This window comes from Hypanus sabinus, chromosome 12 (genome assembly GCF_030144855.1).
Source record: "Hypanus sabinus isolate sHypSab1 chromosome 12, sHypSab1.hap1, whole genome shotgun sequence".
In the NCBI taxonomy this organism is placed as follows: Eukaryota; Metazoa; Chordata; class Chondrichthyes; order Myliobatiformes; family Dasyatidae; genus Hypanus; species Hypanus sabinus.
In genome coordinates, this window is record NC_082717.1 from 30,956,605 (window position 1) to 30,974,841 (window position 18,237).

The following is an 18,237-nucleotide window of genomic DNA, read 5'->3' on the forward strand; positions in this document are numbered from 1 at the left end:
GGTGATATATTGAATAGCTTTCACTCATCATTGATTTCCCACTAAATTTGCAATTAGTTGTTGAATATATCCAGTGTTTTAAATAACCTTATTCAGTTCAATGGAAAATATCAGACCTTGCCGAATTCTGGAAAACGACCTTTTGTGGTTCTCTCATGCGTCTAATCCAACAATCACATGGAAAAGAGGAAAATCTGGGTTCTTTTGCCATATAATATTATTTCATTATTTTCACATTAGGTTAATTTCCCCTGGGCCACTCTTAAGTGACTGCTGTCATATTGGTACCCCTATTACATGATGTTGCTATCTGAGTCAGATTCTGGAGACTCAGGGAACCACATGACCACCGTTCCCTCTGAACTGTGCTGGTATATGGCTGCACAGTAACCAAAACGATCTCGTGCACATAACCTTTGTTGCCACACAGCTAGAATTGGACACAGCCAGAAAAAGTTCACAAAATGTAAAAGATTTTCCCTGTTCTACTTTATTGAAAACAAACTCACAGGCGAACTGGCAATTCCAGACTAAGCTTGAATATTTGAAGGATGCTCGACAGCTGTGGCAAAATGTGATCACATCTTACAAAGTGAAATCCAGTGACATAGGTGACAAGAGAATTTGCTTCCACGTGAGCTCAATCCCTTCTATGCTCACTTTGACAGAAAAAACATACAGGAACCAACACAAATTCCCACAGCTCCCGATGATTTCAGTCTCTGAGGCCGATGTGAGGACACCTTTCAGGGGGATGAACCCATAGAAAGCATCCTGTCCAAATAAGGTACCTGGCCGAGTACTAAAGACCTGAGCTGATCAACAGGCTGAGTGGTCACTGAGATCTTTAACCTCTTGCTTTGCAGTCTGAGGTACCCACCTGCTTCAAGCAGGCTTCAATTGTATCAGTGCCCAAGAAGAATGTGGTAACCTGCCTCACTGATTACCGTCCAGTAGCACTTACCTCCGCTGTGACGAAGTGCCTGGCAATATTGATGATATATCAACTGCTGCCTGAGAAGTGCCTTGTATCCACTCCAATTTGCCTGCCTGCAGAACAGGTCCACAGCAGAATGCCATTTCAATAGAGCATCTGGACAGTGAAGATGCATACAGCAGGATGCTCTTTATCGACTACAGCTCAGTATTCAGTACTATCATCCCCTCAAATCTAATCAATAAGCTTCAAACCCTTGGCTTCAATACCTCCTAGTGCAACTGGATCCTCAGTTTCCTTGCTTGTAGACCCCAGTCAGTTCAGATTGACAACAATATCTCCTCCATCAGCACTACCTGCTTTACACATACTGCAGCTAAGTGCAGCTCCAATGCCATATTTATGTTTGCTGATGACGCCACTGTCGAACACAGAATCAAAGGTGGTGACAACTCTGCATATAGGTGGCTGAGTGGTGACACAACAACAATCTCTTGCTCAGTGGCAGCGAGACCAAGGAGCTGATTATTGACTTCAGAAAGAGGAAACTGGAGGTCCATGAGCCAGATCTCTTTGGGGGATCACAGGTGGTGAGGGTCAGCAACTTTAAATTCTTTGGTGTTGTCATTTCAGAGGGCCTGTCCTTGGTCCAGCACACAAGTACAATTATAAAGAAAACACAACAGTGCCTCTGCTTCCTTTGAACTTCCAATATGACATCTATGATTTGGACTAACCTCTGTAGATACGCGATGGAGAGTATATTGACTGGCTGCATCACAGCCTGTTATGGACACGACAATGCCAATGAATGGAAAATCCTACAAAAAGTTGTGGACATAGCCCAGTCCATCACAGATAAATCTGCCCCCACCACTGAGCACATCTACATGGAGTGCTATCACAGGAAAGTTGCATCCATCATCAAGGACCCACCACCCAGGACATGCTTTCTTCTTGCTACTGCCATCAGAGAGAAAGTAGAGGAGTCTCAGGACTCACACCACTAGGTTCAGGAAAAGTTATTACCCCTCGACCATCAGGCCCTTAAACCAGAGGTATTAGCCTCATATACCCCATCACTGAACTGTTCTCATAACCTATGGACTCAGTTTCAAGGACTCTCCATCTCATGTTCTTGATAGTTATTGCTTATCTTGATATTTATTGTTTGTTTATCTTTTTTATTATTCCTTTTTTCTTTCTTTTTGCATTTGTAATTTGTTGTCTTTTGCACACTGGTTGGGCGTACTGTAGGTGCAGTCTTTCATTGATTATGTTACTGTTATTGGATTTACAGAGTATGCTAGAAGAAATTGAATCTCAGTGTTAGATATGGTGACATGTTCATAGTTTGATTACAAATTTACTTTGAACCTGAACCTTGAACTTTGATTCATTATACCTTTCAGTTAATAAATAAACCAAAAGTATGTAACTTTCAATTTTAATTCTAAATATTCATAGTGTGCATATTACAAAAAATCATCTAAGATGCTGTGCAGTTTTCAGGCTGTGTAATCATGCACTGCTCAGAGCAATGATTGGTCTGAAAAAAATTAGAAGGAACTGTTATGTTCTGTAACTCAGGAAAAACTAATCAAAAGAAAAACACAAGAACCTACATAGTTTACTTGTCTACTCAGTTTCACTTTTTTTTAAGTGAGGCACTCTTGTATGACATGGTGGCATGATGACATATGCCATTCATGTACTTCTTATGTGTAATCCATAATAAATTATGTAAACAAAGGATGCTTAATCAAGCAATACAGTTACAATATCACTCAAATACATATGACTGAAAGATTAAATACACTACACTCCTCCCTGCTTAACTCAATATAGAATTCATCTTAACTGAGATATGTAATGTATTGCTCTCTAGTCATCATATACATATATAAGTTATACTATATAAAGCAATTACTATATAGACATTTACACCATAGTAACTCTTAAATTACCCCATTCAGGCCAAAAGAGTTCATCGCTGTGGAGAATTTCTTTCTGTTGTGGTATAATGTCTTTCCTGACAAGGGGTATCACTCTTCTTGGCAGGTGAGACTTGTGGCTGTGAAACAATCTCAGCTTCAGGGGCCTCTTCCGTTGTGGTTGTTGGGGTTGACTCTGGTACTGCAGGAAGTGGTTCTGACTTATATGGAAATCAATTGACTCTGCTCTCCTTAGCTGATCAATGTGCCATCTGCAGATGACATCAGACACAATCTCCACTGTGTAGGAGAATGGTCAGTTCAGGATTAATGAACAACAGATTGTGCAAATGCAAATATAAATAAATAGCAATAAATAACAAGTATAGATAACAAGGTAAAGAGTCCTTAAAGTGAGACGAGAAATAGAATGAGTGTAGTTATCCCTTTTTGTTCAGAAACCTGATGGTTGGGGGGTAGTAACTGTTCTTGAAGCTGGTGTTGCGAGTCCTGAGGCACTTGTACCTTCTACCTGATGGCAGCAGTGAGAAAAGTGCATGGCCTGCGTGGGAAGGATCTTTGGTGGATGCTGCTTTTCTACGCCAGTGTATCTATGGTTGGAGGGCTCTGCCCATGAAGTACTAGACCGAATCCACTACCGTTTGCAGGACTTTCCACTCAAAGGCATTGGTGTTTGACAAGGTTTTTGATGACATGCCAAATCTCCGCAGACTCCTGAGGAAGTAGAAGCTGATCTATCCCAAGCCACCAGACAAAGCTTTGAGCCAACACTTTCATTTTGACATCCCCAGATAGTTGGTGTATAGCTCCTCCAACACTTTAACTCTCAGCTTGGATGGTACAACAACTCTCAATCCCCACATGAGGCAACCTCCATCAAAGGCAAGTTTATCCTGGCGCTGTTAAAAATGGAGGAGCTGCAATTTCTGTTGCGCATTCCAGCCATTTTGAGTTGCCATGTAGACCTCAGACAGTGTGGGGTCTTTTCTACTTTCCCTTTGGATTATCTCTGCCATAATTGGGAGACTTTCAATTTGCATTAGGGAGAATACGTCAAGTGGAGTGTCCTCTTTTGTACATTTTTCAGGTAGTTATTTTTCCATGGGTAAATGGGCCGATCTATCTGCATTTCCATGATTAGTTGTTCTCTTGAATTTGATCTTGTAATTGTGTCCTCCAAGAAGCAGAGCCCATCTCTGCATTCATGCTGCTGCTGTTAGTGGAACACCCTTCTGTGGATTGAAAATGGACACCAATGGTTGATAATCAGTAATGAGGGTGAACTCTCTCCCATACTGGTTAAAACATTTTACACCCCAAACAAGACTCAAGGCCTCTGTGTCGATCTGTGCATAATCTTTCTCTGCAGTGGTAAGAGAATGTGGCGCAAAGGTTATGGGACGTTCACTCATCACTCATAGCATGTAAAATTACTACATCTATAACATAAAGTGAGGCATTACAAGTAGCCTTCACAGGACAACGTAGATCATAATGTGTGAGTATAGTGTCTGATGTCACAATCTCCTTTGTCTTTTGGAAAGCCACCTCACACTCTTTTTCCGATTGGCATTTCTCCCCGATCTGTAGAAATGAGTTCAAGGGGTGGAGCACAGTAACCTGTTCAAGTAATGAAAAAATCTTAAAATGGCCACAACTGTGACACATCTTTTGGCTTTGGGGCATACACCACTGCTTGAATTTTCTCAGTAATACTTGTGCGTCAGTGGTGTGACCACAGTAAGTGATACCTGCTTTAAATAATTCACACGTGTCACATTGTGATCTGAGCCAATAATCTTCTAATCTTTTTAACACTGTCTTGAGATCTTGGAGATGATCCTTGTCACCCTCACCAGTAACAATGATGTAATAGAACACAGGGACTAGGCAGCCTTTCAGCACCTGGTACATAGCTTTCTGCCAGCATGCAGATGCTAATGCTACTCCAAAAATAAGTCTATCATTGTGGTAAAGCCCATTGTGAGTGCTTATGGTGAGAAACACTTTGGACTCTTCTTCCATCTCCATCAATAGGTAGGCCTCAGCTAAGTTCACTGCTGAAGTGTTTCCCTACAGAAAGATTTGCAAAGATGTCCCCTATCCTGGACAGAGGGTATTGATCTACTGTCAGTACTATTTAGGGTTAAAATCACCATAAATCCTAACAGCCCCATCCTTCTTGGCTACTGGGACCACTGGCACTGTCCATAGTCTCCACTCAACCTTGAAAAGAATTCTTTCAGCTTCCATATGATCTAGCTCACTGGCTACTTTATCACAGATAGCATAAAAAAGCAGATGGGCTTCGTAAAACTTGGGTGTGGCATTTTTATTTAACATTATTTTACCTTTAATATGTTTGTGCTTTCCAGTGCCATCCTTGAACACTGCTGTAGCATCATCCAGTACCTTTCTTAATTTGCTTTCAGTTGACTATATTGCAGGGGATGTGGCATGCAAATAATAGATGGATCACCAATCAAGTTGTAGTTGTCCCATCCAATCACAGCCCTGTATGCTTTTCCGCCCATTGCACTAAGCAACACTAGCACTTGTTTTTCATCAGCTACTTCACTTACTTCAAAATACTGCTCAATTTGTTCAGTATATATCATCTAGATATCGGGTGCGGAATTGAATGCATCTATCTTTCTGATGTAGCCTGCCATTTCTGTTTTTATTGTGTGTTATTATTATCACTCGGTACTCAGTTTATGAACCCATGTCTATACTCATTACATGCAAATTTCATCTATTTTCTGCTTTTTAAAAAAAAAATTAATCATCTATCTCCCCTTGCAAAGAAAAGTGTGCTGCGCTTCAACAAGTAGGTAGCCATCTCGGGTTCATTTTAAAACTTGCTTGACACCACTGCTGTGTTTGTACTGTAACTGCAGAAACTTCTTGAAGCAAAAACACAAAAGCTGGGATACTAGTCTACTTAGCTTTTCTTTTTCCCTTTTTTTAGTGAGACGCTCGTATATGACCTGGTGGCGTAATGACATATGCCATTCACGTACTTCTTACTTACAACCTGTAATGAATTATGTAAATAAACAAGAGATTGCTAAATCAAACAACATAGTTACAATTTTACTCAAATATTACTGAAATATTTAAAAACTTTCATTGATATTGGTCTCTTGTGAGATTAATTATGGAACTAATAAATTATTTGATGTGCCTCAGTTATGAGATGTTTATCAGAGTCATAGAAAAGTACAGCACAGAAATAGGGCCTTTGCCCCATCTAGTCACATGCTGACCCATTTAAGCTGCCTACTCCCATCAACCTGTACCGGAACCATAGCTCTCCTCCATATTCCTACTATCCATGTACCTATCCAAACTTCTTTTAAAATTGAAATTGAGCTTGCATGCACCACATGTGCTAGTTGCTCATTCCATGCTCACATGAAGAGGATTCCCCTCATGTTACACTTTTCATCTTTTATTAGTTCCATAATTAATCTCACAAGAGACCAATATTAATGAAAGTTTTTGCAATAGGAATAAATAATATTTATGTTCTTTGTTCTCACTTCATTTTTCTCCAAGTTATCCCAAGGGAACTGCGTCAGGTCTTGCCGATGTTGAGGAGGCTGCACCAGGAGCACCGGATGCAATAGATTACCCCAATAGACTCACAAGTGAAGTGTTTCTTTCCCTCTCTACCCCTCTCTGCTTTTCACAGGGATCATTGCCTCCACGACTGCCTGGTCCACATGTCCCTCCTCACAGATCTCCCACCTGGTACTTATCCCTGCAAGCGTAAGTGCTACACCTGTCCCCGCACCTCCTCTTTTACCACCATTCAGGGCTCCAAACAGTCCTTCCAGGTGAGGCAACACTTCACTTGTGAGTCTACTGGGGTCATCTATTGCATCCGGTGCTCCCGGTGCAGCCTCCTCTACATCGGCGAGACCCGACGCAGATTGGAGGACCACTTCGTCAAGCACCTCCGCTCCGTCCGCCACAACAGACAGGATCTCCCTGTTGCCACCCACTTCAACTCTGCTTCACATTCCCATTTGGATATGTCCATACATGGCCTCCTTTATTGCCTTGATGAGGCCAAACTCAGGTTGGAGGAGCAACACCTCATATACCGTCTGGGTAGTTTCCAGCCCCTTGGTATGAACATCAAGTTCTCCAACTTCCAGTAATTCACTCCCTTCCACCATCCCACTTTCACTCTGCCTCTTCTTCTAGCTGCCTATCACCTCGCTCATGACTCTGCCTTCTTCTACTGCCCATAGTGCTTTCCCCTTACATTCCTTCTTCACCTCTCCTGCCCATCCCCTCCCTGCTTCCCCTCCCCCACCTTTGATCTTTCCTCTGATTGGTTTTTCTCCTGGCACCTTCCACCCTCCCCCACCTTCTTTATAGGGCCTCTGCCCCCTCCTTCTTTAGTCCTGACGAAGGGTCTCAGCTTGAAATGTTGACTGCTCATTTCAACAGATGCTACCCGACCTTCTGAGTTCATCCAGTTTGTTTGTACGTATTGATTTGACCACAGCATCTGCAGTGTACTTTGTGTTCAAATTGAACAGTATGTGGTAAAATTTCACTTGATCTGTAAATCAATACTTTTTTAAAACACCCTTCATCAGCCATTTGTCAGCATTTTTGTTCCTTGTGTTACTGTAAAATAATTAATCAACGTTTTAGTACCTCCCCCATGTGTATCTACCCTACTGGCATTAAAAGACCAGTTGTCATTAACTATTAACCACAAACAAGCTATTGTCAATGATCAAAGGTATTCATTATTCAGTATGCCATTTATCATTCAAAGATTTTCTTCTATTACTCTTTTTATGTCATAATTGTTCTTAGACTTACAGTTACATAGTGCTTTTCACATTCCTTTCAGCATTACCAAAAGAACATTATCGCAAGTTAAGTAATTTCTGAAATGTATCCATTGGAGCAATGGTAGAAGTGTGGCAACCAAACTGCACACACTCACGTCTTATAAAAGGAAAATAATAATGACAAATCTGTTCCGACGATGTTGGTTGAGGGATAAATATCAGCATTCTTTCTGGAATGTTAATTCAAAGTAGAATCATGTGACATCGAAGTAACATAAGACCATGAGATGTAGGAGCCGAACTTGGCCACTCAGCCATTCAGACTGCTTCTTTGCCCATTGTCCTAATCTGTCAAGTCTTCTGCAGATTTCCTGCTTCCATAAGACATAGAAGCAGAATTAGGCTGTTCAGCCCTTCAAGTCTGCTCCACCATTCCATCATGGCTGATCCCTGATCAACCCCATACACCCGTCTTCTTGCCATATAATTTGATGCCCTGACCCATCAGGAAATGATCAACTTCTGCCTTGTATATATGCATGGACGTGGCCTCCACCGCAGTCTGTGGCAGAGCATTCCACAGATTTACTGCTCTCTGGCTAAGAAAATTTTTCCTACCTCTGTGTTAAAGGGTTACCCCACCATAGGAAACATCCTCTTAGACATCCACTTTATCTAGTCCTTTCAAGATTCGGTAGGTTTCATTGAGATCCCCTTGCATTCTTCTAAATTCTAAACAGTGAGTACAGGCCCAAAGCTGCCAAATGCTCCTTTGTTAATCCTTTGTTAAAAGGATGTTAATCCTTTCATTCTTGGAATCATCCTCAGGAACCTCATCTGGACTCTGTCCAATGACAACACACCCTTTCTGAGATATGGGGCCCAAAACTGTTGACAATACTCCAAGCGCTGCCTGATTAGTGTCTTATAAAGGCTCAGCATTATCTCCTTGCTTTTATGTTCTATTCCCCTTGAAATAAATGCCAGCATTACATTTGCCTTCTTCACCACAAATTCAACCTGTAAGTGAACCTTCTGGGAGTCTTGCAAGAGGACTCCTAAGTCGCTCTGCACCTCTGATGTTTGAACCTTCTCCACGTTTAGATAGTAGTGCACACTATTGTTCCTTTTCCCAAAATGCATTATCATTCATTTCCCAACATTGTATTCCATCTGCCACTTATTTTGCCCATTGTTCAATTTCTCTAAGTCCTGCTTCCTCAGGACGACTACCCCTCCACCTATCTCCGTAGCATCTGTAAACGTTGCCACAAAGCCATCACTGACAAACAATGTGAAAAGTAGCAGTCCCAATATTGACCCCTGAGGAACACCACTAGTCACCAGCAGCCAACCAGAAAAGGCCCCCTTTATCCCCACTCGCTGCCTCCTGCTTGTCAGCCATTCCCCTATCCACGCCAGTATCTTTCCTGTAACACCAGAGGATTTTATCTTGCTAAGCAGAATCATGTGTGGCACCTTATCAAATGCCTTCTGAAAATCCAAGTAGATGACATCTGCTGCCTCTCCTTTGTCAACCCAACTTTTTACTCTCTTGAAGAACTCTAACAGATTTGTCAGACTGTGCTGCCAAATCCATGGTTGTGACACATTATTATTCAATGTCATTCAGAAGTAATTTTGTTGTGCAATTCTTAATTATGACCTCTACTGTTGATTTGTTTAGAATGGTCAGTAGTGGCTCTCAAAAAACATTATATTGTCTCCTGCAGTTGATCTAATCAGCATTGATAGGCGTTCCAAGGAACAGGAGCAAATCACACAGGATAAAGCCAACAGATTTGCTTCCATATTTTGGGAAAAAGTCAAAGACACAGATGATTACACTTGGAAATCTGATAGCTGTAACACCACTCCAGATAAGAACAACACGAAAAGGTAAGAAGAGAAGAAAGGTGAAGATGACTGCAGTAGTGATAAGAGATTCTATAGTTAGGGGAAGAAGGGTGAGATTTTATGGCTGTGATAGAGACACCCAGATTGTATTTTGCCTCCCAGATGCCAGGTTCAGTGATGTCTCAGATCGAGTCCATGGCAAAAAGGGGAGGGTGAGCAGCCGGAAATCTTGGTACATATTGGCACCAATGACAAAGGTAGGAAAGTTGAGGAGGTCCTGAAGAGAGATTTTAGGGAGCTAGGTAGAAAGCTGAAAAGCAGGACTGCCAGAGTAGTAATCTCTGGATTGTTGCCTGTGCCATGCACTCTTGAGGGCTAGAATAGCAGCATTTGGCAGATAAATGCGTGGCTGAGGAACTGGTAGAGGGGGCAGGGGTTCAGACTAATGGAACACTGGGATTCCTCCTGGGGAAGGTACGACCTGGACAAAAAGCTTGATAAAAGGGCAACATTGCAGTCAACAGGATGAGTTGTAACATAAAAGGGGACAAAATTGAAAAAGGTGATGAATACAGGACTGAAGGTGTTATATTTTAAAGCACGCAGAATAAGATAGATGAACTTGTAGCAGTTACAGATTGGCATATATGACATTATGGGCATCACTGAATTGTGGCTGAAAGAAGATTACAGCTGGGAGCTTAACATCCAAGGATACACATTGTATCAAAAGGACAGGCAGGTAAGCAGAGGAGGTGGGGTGGCTCTGTTGATAAAAAATGAAATCAATTCATTAGAAAGAGGTGACATAGAATTGGAAGGTGTAGACTCATTATGGATAGAGTTCAGATACTGCAGGGGTAAAAAGACCCTAACGGGAGATATATACAGGCCTCCGAACAGTGGCAAAGATGTGGGCTGCAAATTACAATGGGAGATAGAAAATGTATGTTGAAAGGGCAATGTTACAATAGTCATGGGAGGGTTTCAATATGCAGATAGATTGGGAAAATCAGGTTGTTGCTGGATTCTAAGAGGGGAAATTTGAAGAATGCCTACAAAATGGCTTTTTAAAAAGGCTTGTGATTGAGCCCACTAGGGGATCAGCTATTCTGGATTGGGTGTTGTGCAATGAACTGGAATTGATTAGAGAGCTTAAGGTAAAGGAACCCTTAGGGAGGCAGTGATTATAATATGATAGAATTCACTCTGTAATTTGAAAGGGAGAAGCTAAATTCAGATGCATCAGAATTACGGTGGAGTAAAAGGAATTACAGAGGCATGAGAGAGGAGTTGGACAAAGGTGACTGAAAGGGGACACTAGCAGGGATGACAGCAGAGCAGCAACAGCTAGAGTTTCTGGGAGCAATTTGTAAGGTGCAGGATAGGTACATCCCAAAGAAGAAGGGGTATTCTAAAGGCAGGACGATGCAACTGTGGCTGACAAAGGAAGTCAAAGCCAACATAAATGCCAAAGAAAGGGCAAAAATAGAAAAAAAATCTAGTGGGAATTGAGGGGTTTGGGGAGCCTTTAAAAACCAGCAGAAGACAAATAAAAAAGTAATTAAGGAGGGTTTCATCCCAAAACGTCAACTGTACTTTTTTCTATAGATGCTGCCTAGCTTGCTGAGTTGCTCCAGCATTTTGTGTGTGTTGCTTGGATTTCCAGCATCTGCAGATTTTCTCATTTGTGATTAAGAAGGAAAAGGTGGAATGCAAAGATAAGCTAGCCTATAATATTAAAGAGGATACCAAAAGTTTCTTAAAATATTTAAAGAGTAAAGGAGAGGCTGGAAAGGTGGCTGAGGAGACTGTAGAGGCATCAGTAATGATCTTTCAAGAATCAAAAGATTGTGGCATGGTTCCAGAGGAGTGGAAATCGCAGATGTTACTCCACTCTTCAAGAAGGGAGAGAGGCAGAAGAAAGGAAATTATAAACCTGTGGTCAGTTAGTCTGACCACAGCAGTTGGGAAGAATTTGGAGTTGATTGTTAAGTATGTGCTTTTAGGGTACTTGGAGGCACATGATAAAATAGGCTGAAGTCAGCATGGTTTCCTTAAGGGAAAATCTTGCCTGATAAACTTGTTGGAATTCTTTGAAGAATTAACAAGCAGGATGGACAAAGGAGAATCAGTGGATATTGTGTACTTGGATTTTCAAAATGCCTTTGACAGTTTGCCGCATATAAAACTGTTTAACAAGTTAAGAGCCAGTGGTATTGCAGAAAGGATATTAGCATGGTTAGGGCGTTGGCTGATTGGCTGAAGTCAAAGAGTGGGAACAAAAGGAGCCTTTTCTGTTTATGACTAGTGGTGTTTCTCAGGGATCGATGTTGGGACCAATTTTTACGTTATATGACTTGGACAGTGGAATTGATGTTTTTTTGGCCAAGTTTGTGGACAATATGAAGATAGGTAGAGGGGCAGTTAATTTTGAAGCAAAGAAGCTACAGAAGGATTTAGACAGATTAGGAGAAAGAGCAAAGAAGTGGCAGATGGAATACAGTGTCAGGAAGTGTATGGTCATGCACATTGGTGGAATAAAAAATAGTGCAGACTATTTTATAAATGGAGAGAAGATTCAAAAATCTGAGATACAAAGGGACTTGGGAGTCCTTGTGTAGGTTTCTCTAAAGGTCATTTGCAGGTTGAGTCAGAATGAGGAAGGCAAATGCAATGTTCCCATTCATTTCAAGAGAAGTAGAATATAAAAGCAAGGATGTAATGTTGAGACTTTATAAAGCACTCACTTGGAGCATTGTGAGCATCTTTGGGCCCCTTGTCTAAGGAAGTATGTACTGAATTTGAAGAGGGTTCAAAGGAAGTTCACAAACATGTTTCTGGGATTGAAAAGCTTATCATATGAGGAGTGTTTTATGGCTCCGGGTCCCTGTACTCACTGGAATTCAGAAGAATGGGGGGAGGGGTAATTTTATTGAATCCTATCGAATGTTGAAAGGCCTCAACAGAGTGGATATGGAGAGGATGTTTCCTATGTTGAGGGATCTAGGACCAGAGAGTAGAGCCTCAGAATAGAGGGACATACTTTTAGAACAGAGATGAGGTGGAATCTGTGAAATTCTTTCTCACAGATGGCTGTGGAGGTCAAGTCCTTGGGTATATTTATTGCAAAGGTTGATGCTTGATTAGTCGGGGCATGAAGGTATACGGGGAGAAGGAAGGAGATTGAGGCTAAGAGGGAAATGGATCAGCCATAATGAAATGATGGAGCAGACTCTATGGGCTATATGGACTAATTCTGCTTGTATATCTTATCATCTTATGGTAATCAGGTGAAACAAATCTTCAACGAAACCGAAAACCATTATTAGAAGTTTATGAACTTGTTTATTATAATAAAAAATCAAATGTTAAATGTTTTAATAATCTGAAATATTAATTAAAAATAATCTCTATATAGAATCAATTGAGAAGTTTCAGGAGACAAGAAAATCATTTAACTGTAGCATCTTCATTAGATTGAGCTTATGTAATATACCATTTGCCTAGTGTGGTGGAATTGAGGCACAAATTGAGAATATTGGGTCTGAGAAACAGACAGTTGCAAATCTACATCAATATCTAAAAGGTATAATATTATGTGAAAACTATAAGCAATGGAAGCATGTTTGAAATAGCACAATTGCAATGGAGCATAGGACAAGATCAAGGATGTTGAAGGAATGAGAGGCCCATGGCGGAAGCAGGTGAACAACAATAAGCTTTGCAGAGTTTGGAGGAGAGCGGTAGAAGTCAGGTAGGAAAGTTAAGCAGGAGAAATCTGAAAGTAAACCTGTTGGTTTGCTGTTTTGAGTGATATAATTGAAGCAGTAAATGCATTGTATATGTGAATGTTTAAATGTATTGATTCTTAGTGATTGTGTCAAATAGAAAGCTCTAAAATTTTTATTTTTTTTAATTAGAAGTAAATGTGAATTTCTGAAAATTTTATTTCTTAGTTAATATTTTTGCTGCAATGTGGTTCATGAAATATTTATGGCTTTATTATGCAAATATTATCTACAGTTATTGCCTATTGGGCAAACGGAATTAATTCATGTCAAACGCAGTTTCTAAAAACATTAGAAAAATTGTAATTTCATAGGTAATCAGCATATGGAGAAATTAAATTTAGCATCATAAATATGATGTTTCCAACATATTGCTCTTGTTTTTTTAAAATCTCATTTTATAATTCTTCCAGAGCTTCACTAACTTCAGACGAGATTATTAGTATTAAAACAGAATCTGTGGATAACCTACCTGGACACTTCAGACAATTTTGTATCTTACTGAGGTAAGAGAGTTAAACTGCAGTTTTAAGTTAACTTTCCTTTTTAAAATAAATGACTCTTAAAACGCTTTTTAAACTACTTTTTGTTTTGAGCCAGTCGACAGGTTTCTAATGACTTCAGAGATTTGCCAACCCTTGCTGTGCATGGACTTGAGGCGCTTCTGATGTCTTTACTGATTGGCTTTTTATACTACAATGAAGGCAGTAAGAAATTATCTATCCAGGACACGGTGGCATTGTTATACATGATCGGAGCTTTGACACCATTTGCAGTCGTTTTGGATGTTACTGCTAAATGTAAGTTGATTTTATTTCCTATCATTTAAAATGTTTTAATAAAGTATTTTATTTTTAAATGTGTTTCCTCCAGAACACAAAACATTGAAAGGATCTGCTGGACTTATTTGCACTCAATGCCTTTTGGGCAGACTGAATTCATTTATGTCAAATACAATTTCTAAACACATTAGAGAAATTGTAATTTTGCAGATAAGTAAATAAAAATATATGTGGATACTTGAATATTTAATTAAGAGAAAGTTCTCAAGATGAAAAATTACCAAAACCCATAACATTGCAGTTTCCAATTTTCCATCCAAAAATGATTAAACTCTGACCTCAAGCTACATCAACAACAGCATTTTAACTTGGACAGCCATTTCGCAAATATGGGCCTGACCTGAAAGAGATTACACATACTGCATAGTTCTGTAGCAGCAAAAGAAGAATTGTCAACAATAAGAAATTTTACCATTGTGAAATAACACATTAGTTACTTCTATCAGCTCTGTAGGATAGATAGATATTAGGTATAGATTAGATATTAGGTGTTAGATATTTCAGCATTGCTCTCCCCTGCAACTAAAAAGTGCAACAATTGTCTCTACCTTTCCTCCCTAAAGGCAATTGTTGAGTGCCTTCGACTCATGGCAACTCTGTGGATAGTGTAGTAGTCCATAAGGTTTCCAAGATACAGAAGTAGATTGCTAGGTCTTTCTTCCATGTCCCAGGTTGGGACCCAGCTAGATTTGAACTCAGGACTATCTGCCTCCAAGTCCAGCGCTGATGCCACTACACCACCAGCCAACCCAAGGCAATACCAAAAACTATAAACCACGTGCTGAAGGAATCAGCAGGTCAGCAACAACTATGGGAGGAAAGGAAGCATTGATAATTTGAGTAGAAATCCTGCATCACCGACAATTCGTTTCCCATCACAGAGGCCTCTTGACCCACTGAGTATCCAGCATTTTGTTTATTGCTCCAGTATTTACAGCATTAAGGGAGCTAGGGCTTTATTCTTTGGAGAGAAGGAGGATGAGAGGAGACATGATAGAGGTGTACAAGGTATTAAGAGGAATAGACAGAGTGGACAGCCAGTGCCTCTTCCCCAGGGCACCACGGCTCAGTACAAGAGGACATGGCTTTAAGGTAAGGGGAGGGAAGTTCAAGGGGGATATTAGAGGAAGGTTTTTTACTCAGAGAGTGGTTGGTGCATGGAATGCACTGCCTGAGTCAGTGGTGGAGGCAGATACACTAGTGAAATTTAAAAGACTACTAGACAGGTATATGGAGGAATTTAAAGTTGTGGGTTATGTGGGAGGCAGGGTTTGAGGGTCAGCACAACATTGTGGGCCGAAGGGCCTGTAATGTGCTGTACTATTCTATGTTCTATGTTCTATTTTCTGGAAGACACTCGTTCACATACATTGCTAAGTTCTTCTGAACTGAACACAATCATCTTTATCTTTCCATAGGTCATTCAGAAAGAGCAATGCTTTATCACGAGTTGGAGGATGGGATGTATTCCATCACTTCTTACTTTTTTGCTAAGGTAAATTAATCTTCACTTTTCTGACTGAATCAGGAATACTAGAGAAGTACAGTAAATATCCTCCAAGAGGACCACAACCTTGTCGTAACGTTTGGAGGCTTCTGTGCCTCAATGACCTGGAGAGCTATGCTGGCTGGAGTCAGGGACTTATACTTTGGCTTTTGGTTGGGTCACCCATGGTAAACATGTCAAAGGGTAGAGGCCAGACTAAGGGTTGTCCCACCAGCCCTCCAGGTTCAGGGGTTCAACTCAGGGCTAACAACCGTAACTGGTCAAATAAATATTGTGTGCCATGGTATAGGGCCAAGGACAGACAGAGATGAAGGACCTTCATTGCTGCCCTAAATGCCTGTGGTGTAATGGACAGTCATTAACAGTAAATATTTGTGTCCATTGGGAAAACTATGGGAAAAATGTAAAGAAGGAAAACTATCTCCACCAAATGAATGGTTTTGTATGTGGGTGAAAATCATGTACAATAAACTTGTTTCTAATGGCAGGTAAAGGGTTTTTGATTGATACAGGAATAAAAACAATAATTTTGCTTTTCTATTTGGGTGCATACTTGATCTGTTTCCTACCTAAATATCCTATGCATATTTACCTGGTTAGTTTATTTTTCTGTATTTTCACACAGGGGAGTTGAGGATTATTCCCATCAGGTTGTCCCATGAATGCTTTGGTTGTTTCTGTAATTGTTTTACATCTGCTACAAACCAAAACAGTTGGGGTGATGGAACTTTTCATTTAATTTGTAAATGAAACTGCAGATGCTGAAAATCTGAAATAAAATCAGCAAATGTTGGAAACACATCGAAGTCAGGCCATATCAATGTAAACCAAACAGGGGTGAACATCCTTTGTTTGAACTCTTTCCTGTCAGAGAAATATTAACTCAGTTTATCTTTCCACAGATGTAGTCTGACCTGCTGAATGTTTCTGGCATTTTCTATTTTTATTATTTAATTTATAATTTGTTTATAACCACTTGTCATTATCTCTCATTCCACAGCTTTTGGGAGAACTGCCAGAACACTGTGCATTTGTAATAATCTATGGCGTGCCTTTCTACTGGATAGCAGACCTCAGACCTGAGGCCAGCCTGTTCCTCTTGAGCTTTCTGTTGGTGTGGCTGCTGGTTTACTGCAGCAGAGTCATGGCCTTGTGGGTGTCGGCACTACTCCCAACACTCCAGTTATCTTCGTTAATAGGGAACACCTTTTTTACAATCTTCTACTTGACAGGAGGTTTTGTCATTAGTCTAAAAAACATGTGGACAGGTAAGCATGTTTAAATCCAATCAGAGAATCCTGTATGTCTAATTTCTGATATGTATTTAACAGAACTACCTAACTATCAATAAGGGTATTACTGGTAAATCCTTATGGCCAATATAGATTATTGCAAAAAGGATGCAAAACTAATCTCACAATTGCTCATAAAGTTCATTTTTGACCTTCATTAATCCCATCTTCTAAAGGATGCCTTAAAAAGGTCATCTTCAAAAGGTGATGCCTCAAAAAGGCTGCATCCATCACTGAGGACCCCCATCACCCGGGACACACTCTCTTCTCATTGCTTCCATCAAGGATGAAGTACAGGAGCCTGAGGACACACACTCAACATTTTAGGAACAGCTTCTTCCTCTCCACCATCAGATTTCCAAATGGACAATGAACCCATGTGCACTACCTCACTATTTTTGTTTCTTTTTTTGCTCTCTTTTTGCATTGCTTACTTTATTTATTTATCTGTTTGTTTGTTTATTGTTGTAATGTATAGTTTTTTGTAATTATATATTGCAATATACTGTTGCCACAAACCAGCTTATTTCACAACTTATGCCAGTGATATTAAACCTGATTACAATCCTACCACACACATCAATAATATTTTACTTATTAAGTTTCTTTTAAATTGTGGTTTGTTTTAATGTACACTTGGCCGCCACTTTATTATGTAACTCCTGTAAGTAATAAGATGGCCACTGAATGTATGTTCATTTTCTTCTGCTGCTTTAGTCCATTCACTTTAATGCTTGATGTGTTGTGATTTCAGAGATGCTCTTCTGCACACTACTGTTGTAACGCATGGTCATTTGAGTTTCTATCTCCTCTGACCTCTCTCATTAACAAGACATTTTTGCCCACAGAAGTGATGCTCACTAGGTTTTTTCTTTAGTTTTTCACACCAATTTCTGTATACTTTAAGAGACTGTCATGTGTGAAAATTCCAGGAGATCAGCAGTTACTGAGATATCAAACCACCCTTTCTGACCCCAACAATCATTCCACAGTCAAAGTCACTTGTATCACATTTTTCCCCTTTCTGATGTTTTGTCTGAACAACTACTGTTTGACCATTTCTGTATGCTTTTAAGCATTGAATTGCTGCCATAGGATTAGATATTTGCATTAATGACCAGGTGTACCTAAAAAAGTGGCCACTAAATGTATATCACTCTGAAATGTAGCTCCATTAGGCTGATAATCTTCTGCCTAAAGATCATGAGCTAGAGGGTTCTTTGTGATTTAAAATGG

General features: G+C 40.1%; 1 protein-coding gene across 1 annotated transcript in view; it reads left to right on the top strand.

The window, feature by feature from the left end:
• The window catches only part of abcg8 (ATP-binding cassette, sub-family G (WHITE), member 8), a 58,044-nt gene that overhangs the window by 19,193 nt on the left and 20,614 nt on the right, over nt 1-18,237 (top strand). Inside the window, exons 7-11 of the mRNA XM_059985712.1 lie at nt 9,446-9,611; nt 13,774-13,866; nt 13,961-14,160; nt 15,621-15,697; nt 16,710-16,977. Coding sequence (XP_059841695.1) covers nt 9,446-9,611; nt 13,774-13,866; nt 13,961-14,160; nt 15,621-15,697; nt 16,710-16,977 — 804 coding nt within the window. The remainder of the gene's footprint in view (nt 1-9,445; nt 9,612-13,773; nt 13,867-13,960; nt 14,161-15,620; nt 15,698-16,709; nt 16,978-18,237) is intronic.